Source organism: Phragmites australis, chromosome 6, assembly GCF_958298935.1.
Source record: "Phragmites australis chromosome 6, lpPhrAust1.1, whole genome shotgun sequence".
NCBI lineage: Eukaryota > Viridiplantae > Streptophyta > Magnoliopsida > Poales > Poaceae > Phragmites > Phragmites australis.
Window position 1 is genome coordinate 42,548,742 of NC_084926.1, and position 10,957 is coordinate 42,559,698.

Sequence of the window (10,957 nt, forward strand, 5' to 3'; positions counted from 1 at the left end):
ATTTCTATGTTCGGTGAAACACCGGATGAAGTCTCGCAGCAACTCGCCTTGTTGCTGCCTGACCTGATACATGTCATCCTCAACATCTAGTCGGGCGTAGGTCCCCTGAAAGTTGGCGATAAACTGGTCGCACAAGTCCTTCCAGGAGTGAACCGACCTGCGGAGGAGATTCATAAGCCAGGACCACGCTGAGCCGGTTAAGGCGGTCAGGAAATAGTTGGCCATGACTTTCCTGTGGCCTCCCGCCGCCTGCAGCATAGTGGTATAGATCTATAGGAACTCTTCGGGATTGGTCGAGCTGTCATATTTTTCAGCTAGGATCGTCCAGAACTTCTCTGGCCAGCGCACCTCTCGGAGCCGGGAGGATGTTGCATCCCGTCCTATAACGGGGGGTCGCTCGCTGATGGGCGGCAGCATGTGCTTAGGGAGAGAGACGGTGGTCTCGTGGCTTGAGTGACGAGTTGGAGGAATTTGATGCCTCCCTGTGAGGGGAAGGTGAGTGGTAGAGTTGCGATCTCCCTGCTCTCGGTCAAACCTCTGGCCCTGGATCACGCCACAGAGTTCGCGTTGGCGAAGAGAGTCGTGCAGGTCGGTGGGTTGATTGTCACAACGCGATGGGGTCTCCGAGCATTTTCCGTGGAGGGAGCACGAGATCTTTCCTGCCGTTGGGCATGCTACGAGTCTTGGTGGTCGCGACCTTCACCAGCCTTTGCGACGGATGTGGCGTTTGTCGCCACGGTTTGGCGTCGGGTTGTCTTTACTAGGAGGGTGAGGTCACGCAGCCAGGGGCTACTGGTGAACCCTCCGGTACTGTTACCGGCGGATGGTTAAGAAGCATTAGCACAGGCTACAAATTCTTGTGTGGATGTCTGGCCTCATAGTCAAGATGTCGAGTGTGGAACGACAACATATCGTGAGGAAAGGAGCCCCCAACGCCCACATGGTGTGATGGCCTAGGTGACGACACCGCCACAAACTGCACCCTATGAGGGAGTCCCTCTGGACGGTGTTGTAGTTACAGAGGCTGTATCGGAGTGCCTCCGTGTTCGGTGCTGGGCTGGTTTCCTATGGGATAACAGTCATACGTCATGTGTATTCTTTTATGTATAGTATGAAAGTATTTACAAATGTGTTTTTCTCTTCTTACAAGTCTGCTCCTCTTCTATTTATATAGCAGGAGTGGTGTACATATAAGCAGATCGTGCTAACAACGTGACCGATCTAATCCTGACGAAACAAACTGCCCATAGCTAGGGTAGGTATGCAGACCCTACACAGATCGATCGGCCTGCCTTGTCCCGTCGCCCCACGCTGCATGCTCGTCTACGATGTCATCCCCTCTGTTGTGCAGTGCAACGTCTGTCTGTCATGCTATCCCATAGCATTTAATGCTACGTGACATGACACTGCCTATCTGCACCGACCAAGACTTCATTTGCTGGAGGGGGTGACTAGGGAAGGAAAACACTTGAGTAGATAATATTAAATGCGACTTGATATGTTAAGATGAAATATCTACCCGTGACCAGTGAGCCTGGTCGCAGAGCTTACCTCCACGAGCAGAAAGCTGATCGAGAGAGTCTTACCTGGTCACGCGATAGGGTCACAATCTTTGAAAAATTATCTACCACCATGGCACCATCTGACACCCTTTGTGCAGACTCTTCTAGCAGTGGACCTTTTATTCTATATATCAATATAGTTATACTAAGATTAGAAATAATTTAAGTAGTAACTTTGACTTTTTTTCTTTTAAATAATGTTGCGCATATTGCGAGGATGCCGGTGATTCTACCGTGCACTCTATAATAATAATAATAATAATAATAATATGTATATTGCGCTAGTGAAATAATTCGAAAACACTAATTTTCTATAGAAAAAACTGGGAAAATATTGTCTTCGGGCCCAAGAATGTCAACCCAACGGTTACATCAACCCAAGTCCCCTCTGCCTCTCTCTCCCTCTAGTAGAAAAAAAGACCCAATCCCATCCTCCTCTTTTCCGCCAGCACCCACGCCGCCGAACCGCCTCCGAAGCACACCAGCCACCCCACTCGCCGCCGCCCCACCACCCCTCCCGCCGTCCTCCTCCTCCCCCTCCCCCCTTTTGCAGCATCGGATTTGCGTGGAGTGGAGAGATCTATCAGGACCTGGGATTGCTTTCTGCTGTCGGTAAGGAACCCTAGCTTGCTCGGACGGATTTTCCCAGTCGATTTTGGTCCTGGGAGATCTCTTAACAGCTTTGAGCTGTCAAATCCAAACCCTTCGCTCATTGGTACATGGTGGAGTGGAGTACTAATCTGACCCACACATCCACCCACGGTTCAGTCGGTTCTGGTTCGGTTCGATTAGGTCGTCGTCTTCGTTGTGCGCGACATCGATCGATCGATCCATCCATCTCAGTTGGCGCAATATGGGTTTGCTTGCAAACTAAAGTCAAAAGTGAAGTTTATTGTTCCGGCACTTCGATTTGCGTCCTTGCCGTGTTCCCCAACCAGGGTTTCATACTGGTATTGCTTTATGCGGGTTAAATTATTGGACAATAACGGCTGATTTAGAATGCGTCACTTTGCTTTCTTAGATGTGAAGTCAAATGATATATAATAGCCCGCTGCTTTGGTATTTAGATGCTGAAACAATTTAAATTGTAAATACTTTTTGTGAACCTTGTAGCATGGACACCAATTAATTTACATATGTTTATCCTTTTGCTCATTCTCTATTAAAAAAAATTAAGTTCCAAGGTTTAACATGAGGCATCCGCTGTTTTCTTCTCCGTGACAGATTCACTGATCAATGTTTCCCAAGATAAACTTATTATTGTATCGTTAGCTGTGCCCCCTTAACCCTTATCCTTTGTTTGGTAGGAAACTATACTCCAAAAACATATACGTGGCAAAATGGAATGCGATTAGTGCATGAAAACAAGGGAAACTAAAACTTGCCCAGCCTCAGCTAGCCATGTGTTTTTTCAATTCATAGAATTCTGAAATCCTTAGTTTTTATAATTCTTTGGGACACAGACATAAGGTCTCGTATTTTTATGTCCAATATTCGCATATATAGCATTACTCCTATAAACTAACATCCCCTCGGATAAGTTCCATTGCCAGTAAGCTTGTCCTTGTTGCTGCGATACTGGCATACTGCTGACTTCATGCTCTCGTGCAAACATTTTTTATGTATACTTAGGGCCCCATTCAGGATTTAGGAATTTCATAGGAATTCTTGACAAAGCGCTCTTTTTTCCTACGAACTCCCTCCATTCCAAAAGAGCCTAAATATTGTGTTGCTGTTACAAGATTCCGTACTATAAGAAATAAGTTGAAAAATGAGCAATTACTTCTGGTGACAGTTGGTATATGCTTCACAATGCATGCTTGCTGAATTGACTAAAAGCTCGAACATGAGATGATTATAGTGGTGGCCATATGCCTACAGTGGTTTTGTTTCTATTTGCTTAACTCTATGACACCATGTGTTTCTTTACAGGGTAAACTGAAAAAAATCTGCACCCAAAAGTCTGAAGATCACCAATAACCTTGCAGGATAACACTAGTGCTGAATTCCAGAAATGGATCATGGGCGTTATGCTCCGCAGCATGGATGGGAGAACACCAGTGTAATTGCAGCCTTTTCCTTTCCTAACTACCAAGGATGATGAAAATAGCAGATTTATTGGCCATGTGGTTGACCTTCGTGTAACCAGCTTTAGTTGTAAAGGACTTCAAGAAGAGGCCAATTCTTAAATGGAATGGATTTACCTGCCTGTTCTGTAGAATTCGTTTCTGACTCAACCTATTCTGTTGAACCTACAGGCACCTGATGGGTATGGTGTCATCAGTGAGCCAGATTTTAGGTAAGTCATTAGGCCATCCTGGTGCCATGTCAGCTGTGGTATTAATGTCCATAATTTCCTGCGATGTCTGTTGATTATTCTGTTTATTTAATTTCTCTAGAGAACCAAGATATGCTTTGTTACTGGGGTAAAAGTAATATCTTTTGTGATTTGTGACATGCATTTTCAATTTGTAGTGCTTTGCCATATTACCATATTGCCCACTATTAACTCAATTTGCAGGGCTGGTGTATCCTACAATGGTAGGAGATCTGTGGATGAAAGCTTTCCTAGAGATTCATATGGAAGGGGTGCATTCTGTCAGGATGTACATGATAGAAATATGTATCCACCACCACCCTCTGTTGGCAATATGTGGTCTCAGCCTCGGAGAATTCATGACGAAGAATATGCATCTGCCAGAGATCACAGAAGGCACGACACCAATTATCGCAATGATGGAAAGCACCATGAGTTTGATTCCTACAGAGGAGTTGATAGACTCCTTGATAATTATCATGCTTCTGACAACTACCATGAATCTGGCAGTCACCGTGATTTTGGTGTTGATAGGAAGAAAAGGATTGGAAGTAGAGACCGTGCGGAGTTTCATGGTGAGTTTGAAGACCGTTACCACAGCTCTCACCAAAGCAGAGAGGACAGCTGTGAGAGAGATCATGAGTATGGGCGTTACAGTTACGATTCAGACTACGAGAGGGGCAAGAGAGATAATAGCTGGAGAAGGCGCGACTCATGTGAGAGTGAACGTGAAAGAAGAGGGTTAAGTCGTGAAAGAGATGGAAGTCCATACATGCGCCATAGCCGTTCTCGATCACGGGGGCATGATGACCGATCAAGATCACGGTCTAGATCAAGATCTCCTCGTGCCAGAAGTCGTAGTCGGAACCAAAGAGATGGCTTTTATGATGATAATCGCTTTGACAGAAGAAGGGAATATGACTGGGATGAAAGAAGGCGTGGTGATTCAGTGGTATGGCCATACATTTATCTTTAACTTACATGCATTTGTGGCAGCCAATGTTTTGAATTTATGTAGCCATGACTTCTGGCATTCATGCTTGCAGGCCCCATCAGCCACTGTTGTTGTCAAGGGACTATCCCTGAAGACTAATGATGACGACCTATATCAGATTCTTGTACAAGTTCCTCTTCATAAACTGTTACACTGGTTGAAAGTGCATTTTCTGGTTCGATTTAATCATTTGGGGTCTGATCTCTTATAGGCTCAGTGGGGCCCTCTACGCAGTGTCCGTGTGATCAAGGAACGAAATTCTGGCATGTCTCGAGGATTTGCTTTTATTGACTTCCCTACTGTGGTACTAACCAAACAAGTGTTATTACATTGCCCATCCAAACTGTCACGTACTGTTAACAAAGCTGTATTCTTTCCACAGGAAGCTGCCCGTAGAATGATGGAAGGTACTGGAGAGAATGGCCTCGAAATTGATGGTAGGAATGTGTTCTTCGAGTACAGGTATGTGTGCTTTCCTATCTTTTGAAATATTGCAAGTCCTCTCCTATAGAAAATTGTTCACTTGCATGTTTAACTCAATCTCTGCTACAAGTGGTATACTCGTCGTAGTGTGCCGGTGAATAAATAAGTAAGCAAAGCATGATCGTGTCATTGTTTGGTTACATTAGTCTCCTAAAATTTCATGCATGTGGAATTGCTGGGTTTTTTTATCCTTTGTAGCTATATTTTTCACTCGAGCTTGCTCTTCATTTATCAAGTTCTCGGGAGGCTCGGCCAACTCTGTAACTGTATTGGCAATTTTAAGCTAATTGTATTAGCAATCGATTGATCCTTGTAGCAGGATAGCCTATGACCAAATAGGATACAGTAATTTTCTAGTTAGTTCGATGGGACATGACTACAGGAGATTGGATTGAAGCTAATTCAAATTAGAGTTCATCAATAATAAACTTAAGAAAGCAGTTGTATGATAATCTGAACAAAAGGTGGTGCTAAAATGAGGTTGCTTCATTATGTTTGCATGTGGGAGTGTTTTTGGTCCTTGTACTGCAACAAGCTTCTGTTGCAGGTCAGCTAGTCTACTGTTATCATGTTAATTATTGATAAAATTGCAGTGCTTCAATTACTTGTCCTACATTTTCCAATTCTTTTCTTTTCTAGTCCTTTTCCTATAGTGTATTACTGAATTAGGGTGATACTTCAGGGAGGAATGCTGGTCAAATTGAACAAATCAATTTCTTATTCTTGAATAGGTCCTCTTCGAGTAGCTTTAGTCTCATACAAATTTTCTTTTTGAATTTGTTTACTCGTAGTCCCTTTGTTGCTTGCATCTAACCTTTTGTGGCCAGGTATTTATGTCTATTGCTTCCACTGCAATTAATTGTAGCTGTCTTTAATGCAGTAGTAAACCAACTGGTGGGATGAGTGGGCCTTCTCTTGGACAAGAAAATTTTACAAGGCCTACCTATGGGCACAGGACTGTTGCTGCACCATGTGATTGGATATGTGCTATATGTGGATGTATGAATTTTGCCCGCAGGACCTCCTGTTTTCAGGTACTTGTAGTGCTACACTTCATCGTATCAATTTCTCTTTCGCTTCCCCCCTCTGCCCCCTTCTCTTCAATTTCACATCGCATCTTGCAATCTTGTGTCCAACCTGCTGCATTCTCTACTCGGGCCGGAAGGGGGCATGAAAGAGAATTGACTTGTGAGGGGCTATTGTACCAAATTGAGTTATATGGGGCAGTGGAAATGAGAGCGAGTTGTACTTTGTCGGAGGATAGGGCAGGGTAGGGTGGTGCGGGGTGGTGTGTTGGATTTTCTCCTATTTTTTATTTACTTAAAGAACACTGCCATAGTACACTGTAGTTCTACATTTCTTAGATGTGCGTTAAAATACCACGAGTCTACTTTGGTTCATTTTTTACTGAGTTAATAGCGGGATAACTAATCACAAGTTTTTGTGCTCTTGAAAACGTTCTGGCTAATCGGATGTTTATTCGTATTCTCATAGTGCAATGAGCCTCGTACTGAGGATGCTCTTCCAGCTGATGCAACAGGTCCTACTCCGCTGTTTGGGAGGAGGGGATCTGAACTAGGCAAGTTTTGTGCTTTTATTTATTCTGGAATTTTGTGAAGTATGTACTGTGTTGTCTTATTTAGATGCTGTCATTTGCAGGTCCAACTCATGTTTTAGTTGTTCGTGGCCTGGATGAAAACGCTGATGAGGAAATGCTTCGGTACGAATTTGCTAAGCACGCACCTATAAAGGTGGGCAATAAACTAATTGCTTGATTAAGTTTCCTTCCTTTTTGTTGACAGAATAACATGTTATTTCTCTGCAGGATATCCGCCTTGTTCGGGATAAGTTCACTCATGTGTCTAGAGGTTTCGCCTTCGTGCATTTTCATTCAGTAAGTATTGGTGGATAACAAAGTTGAGCTTTTCTTTCTTGATGTCAGTTCCTGATAGTTTTTGACATCCAAATATGACAGGTGGAAGATGCTACGAAAGCTCTTGAAGCTACAAATGGGATTACACTTGAGAAAAATGGTCAGGTTTTGCGTATAGCGTATGCTAAAAGTACACATGTACCGGTGTCAGGGGCTTCTCAGTCGAACAGCCTTGCTGTAGCTGCCATTGAGGCTGCATCATTTGCTCAGCAGGTCCGTTATAGCTTCTGTCATGATGATAGTTATATCACCATGTGATTATGTGGTTACTGTTTGTATTTGATTATTACTTCCTCCATTCTTTCTTATTTGATTCTTCACAATCTGTGCTGTCATATTTCTAAGATTTGACCATCATGAAACTGTGAAGATTGGGCATTTGAAAAATATCAGTATATTGTTTCTAGAAGCACTTTATAATGCTATAATTTTGTTAGTTCCTAATGATTTAAATTTATAAAAAGTATTTCAAAGTCAAATTTAAAAGGTTAAGATGTCAATGTTTCATCACATTCACATTCTCATATTATACTGTAGCCTGTAGTCTAGGCAGATTGTAGACATGTCGCGCATTGGTTTACTCCCTTTGCCTTTTGGACCAGTATGATGCCATAGGTTGGGCTCCAAAAGAGTACAATGCTGATGACAAACTCAATAGCGATTCGGAATCTCAAAAAGAGGGTTCTGCAGCACAGTCAGGATTTGTTTGGGATGAAAAGTCTGGTTACTACTATGATTCTGCCTCTGGATTCTATTACGATGGAAATACTGGTAAGTCTACAAATCTATTGCGGCAATTTGTTAAAACTCTTACTATTGCTAACGATTTCCATATCAAAGAGTTCTGTTACAAATCCTTTGCTGTCGGGGAATGTTTTCCGTTTATGTCTCAATATGTATAGCCTTGTGTTTGTTGCAGGCCTTTATTATGACAGTAATTCTGGAGTTTGGTATTCATACGATCAACAAACTCAACAGTATGTCCCTTGTAATGACCAGAGCAATACTGAGGCGGCTGGGGATGTGGCCAATGAAAATACAAAGTCCTCAGAAAGTAATAGTAGGAAAAAGGTTGTGATTTCTGCGCCTGCAGCCACAATTAAACAAAGCGAGAAAACTTCATTGCCTGAGGCTGTTCAAGCTGCTGCAAATGCTGCACTGGCTGCAGAAAAGAGAGAAAAGGAGAAGGCAAAAGAGATTAAGTTGGCCTCAAAAACTAGTCTCTTAGCTAATAAGAAGAAGATGAACAATGTCCTAGCTATGTGGAAGCAAAGGAATCAAGAAAGCCAGGCTGCACGAATTGTCCTTGATGACAAAGAACCGTCAAACTCTGATGATCAATCTAACAATACACACAGTGGAACTGGATTCTCATTGAAAAGCAAGCCTAAATCTGACTTTGGAAATGCTAAGGATATGAATTCAGCTGCAAGTTATAATTCTCTTGGTCAAGGAACCGCAACCACCCAGATGCTGGATTCTGATGTAAAGCCTAGACCTGTCAGTAACAGCTTAGGAACTACAGTTATGGGTGTCATAAGAGGTTCTGCTAGAGGAGTAATCAAGTCGGATACTGCATTTCATGCATTAGCTGATGCTGGAAGCACCAACTCCTGCACCACTTTATCCACAAGCATAAGTGCGTTAATGACAAATGCAGAGACACCTACAGCTTCTACACCCTTCAAAACAGATATATCTGCCTTAGTCTCTAATACTTCATCTGGAGTTTCTGGGAGTGGTAAACGTCGGTTTTCGGAGGCACCGGGACAACCCCAATACAGAGATCGGGCTGCAGAAAGACGAAATCTGTATGGATCATCACTTGGCAATGATAGTGTTGGACTGGATTCAAGTAAGAACACACTTTTTAACTTTTCACTGTGTACAATCGTTGTCATTTTTTCATTCTCATTTCTTCAGCACAAGATTTTACTAATAGGAACTTACTGTCCACCCAAAAGCATAGTTTTCATCAATATTTTGTTATTCTCATTTTTCGGCAACTTTGCTGGCAGTACGTTCAGTTTAGTATTAGTGTGTCTATAGGCCTGACTTTGTATTACTGGAATTTTTTTATTACACTACTGATATTGCTTGGATTATGAATTCCTGGACGCCCCAAAACATTATAGGGATGATATTTTCATTTCGCTTGTTCGAGATTTGTATTAATTTTCTGGAAATTACTTGTTGTCAAGCTGGTGACTATCCATCCCAAAAGGGTTCAAGTGAGATAGGATCGATGCCATTTCCTCCTGGGGTGGGTGAACGATCTAGCGGTGAAATTGGCAACAGTGAAAACTATGAGGTTATCACTGCTGATAGAGCAATTGATGAAAGCAATGTGGGCAACCGTATTCTGCGCAACATGGGTTGGCAGGAGGGACTGGTAAGTTTGTCTGCCTCATATTGCTCAATTTGTTGATACTTTTGGATGGGTTGACTGCATTTGTTTCCCCTGTACATTTGATCATTTATGCCCCTGTACATTTGCTGTCGCAGTTGCAAATGCTTCTGTGTTTGGCATGAGTATAATCAAAACTGATTTATGCATGACCATTTGTTATAAGATATCAAATTTGTTTTCATGCAATTCTTGACTGTCCTGTCTTAACTGATGTAGTTTGGAGCTTGGTAAGTTCAGTATCGATTATTGAGTTTGTCTTGTAGATCTCTTCTCAGAATAAATTAGTGAACGATATACCTGTCTTGACTAGTACATTCGACTCTATGTGCTTTCCTTTGCATCTAGACTCTACTTGGAAGGTTAAAATTACTGTATAGGAATGAGATATTACCTATATTATAGCTTGAGGGAGAGAATCTCTAGCAGGTACGAATAGTTAGTAATTTACCGTGACTGCAGGGGAATCAGTTTTCCAATATTTCCTACATTATGGAAACTGCAAAACAATTGTATTTCTTCTGACGTGAGTGTGCATTGGTATTGTTTTTGTTTCTTGCAACTACTCTGCAAATATCCAGGGTCTGGGAAAGGACGGTAGTGGCATCAAAGAACCAGTGCAGGCAAAATCCGTTGACGTCAGGGCTGGGCTTGGAAGTCAGCAGCGCAAACCTGATCCGTCGCTGGAGGCCCAAGCTGGGGATAGCTATAAGACCATCATCCAGAAGAAGGCCATCGCAAGATTCAGGGAGATGTCCTAAACTATTTTCTTAATTTTGCTGTCGCATGTTGTAGTTCATTTACTTGTGGTATTTTTTATCTTGCTTGCACTGTTTGCTTGTGCTTTGTTCAGAAGCCTAGCCGCTAAGTTGTGTATTAAATCCCCAAGGAGCACTTTGTTTATCTTATCATGTAGCTCGATACCTCTATAGTTTTTGGTCTGGCTTGCGCTCTTCTTTATGTGTGTGTTGGATTAGCAGAGGTACTAAGATATGACAGTGCTAGAGCTTCCATATGAATGGATATATCTGATTGTATCACAAAATGTTCAATGCATAAAGTTGCACCAGGGCTAGGGCTTGTGTTTATCAATTTTACTAGATTTGTCTTCAAAGAATTCGTATCAGTCTTAATGGCCAGTAGATGACAAAAAAAAAGGTTGTTTCTGGTGGCTGTTGTAAGCGTAAGGGCCCATGGGTCACGGTGGTTCTCGATTCGCCGCAGATAAAGCCCATTCCTAGTGCAAATGCACAATCCCACC

At 42.5% G+C, this 10,957-nt stretch overlaps 1 protein-coding gene across 3 annotated transcripts; it reads left to right on the forward strand.

Moving 5' to 3' along the window:
- Nucleotides 1–1,945: 1,945 nt before the first annotated feature.
- LOC133922617 (SUPPRESSOR OF ABI3-5-like) lies at nt 1,946–10,625 on the forward strand. Of its 3 annotated transcripts, none has more exons than XM_062368014.1 (16): nt 1,946–2,174; nt 3,495–3,624; nt 3,821–3,861; nt 4,084–4,831; nt 4,926–4,997; nt 5,085–5,177; nt 5,256–5,335; nt 6,237–6,390; nt 6,851–6,935; nt 7,016–7,107; nt 7,182–7,250; nt 7,332–7,502; nt 7,892–8,060; nt 8,209–9,144; nt 9,491–9,681; nt 10,278–10,625. In XM_062368014.1, the coding sequence occupies exons 2-16, from the start codon at nt 3,577–3,579 to the stop codon at nt 10,455–10,457; spliced, it is 3,129 nt and encodes a 1,042-aa protein (XP_062223998.1). In that variant the 5' UTR covers nt 1,946–2,174; nt 3,495–3,576; the 3' UTR covers nt 10,458–10,625. The 3 variants fall into 3 exon arrangements, with proteins under 3 accessions (XP_062223998.1, XP_062224001.1, XP_062224000.1); XM_062368017.1 differs by having other exon boundaries at nt 6,240–6,390; XM_062368016.1 differs by having other exon boundaries at nt 3,551–3,624.
- Nucleotides 10,626–10,957: the final 332 nt, after the last annotated feature.

Bases quoted from the DNA above. Each gene is read 5' to 3' on its own strand.
- LOC133922617 (XM_062368014.1), top strand. From the start codon at position 3,577: ATGGATCATGGGCGTTATGCTCCGCAGCATGGATGGGAGAACACCAGT. The intron at 4,832-4,925 runs GTATGGCCATAC...TCATGCTTGCAG, and splicing joins GAAGGCGTGGTGATTCAGTG to GCCCCATCAGCCACTGTTGT. The intron at 9,145-9,490 runs GTAAGAACACAC...CTTGTTGTCAAG, and splicing joins TAGTGTTGGACTGGATTCAA to CTGGTGACTATCCATCCCAA.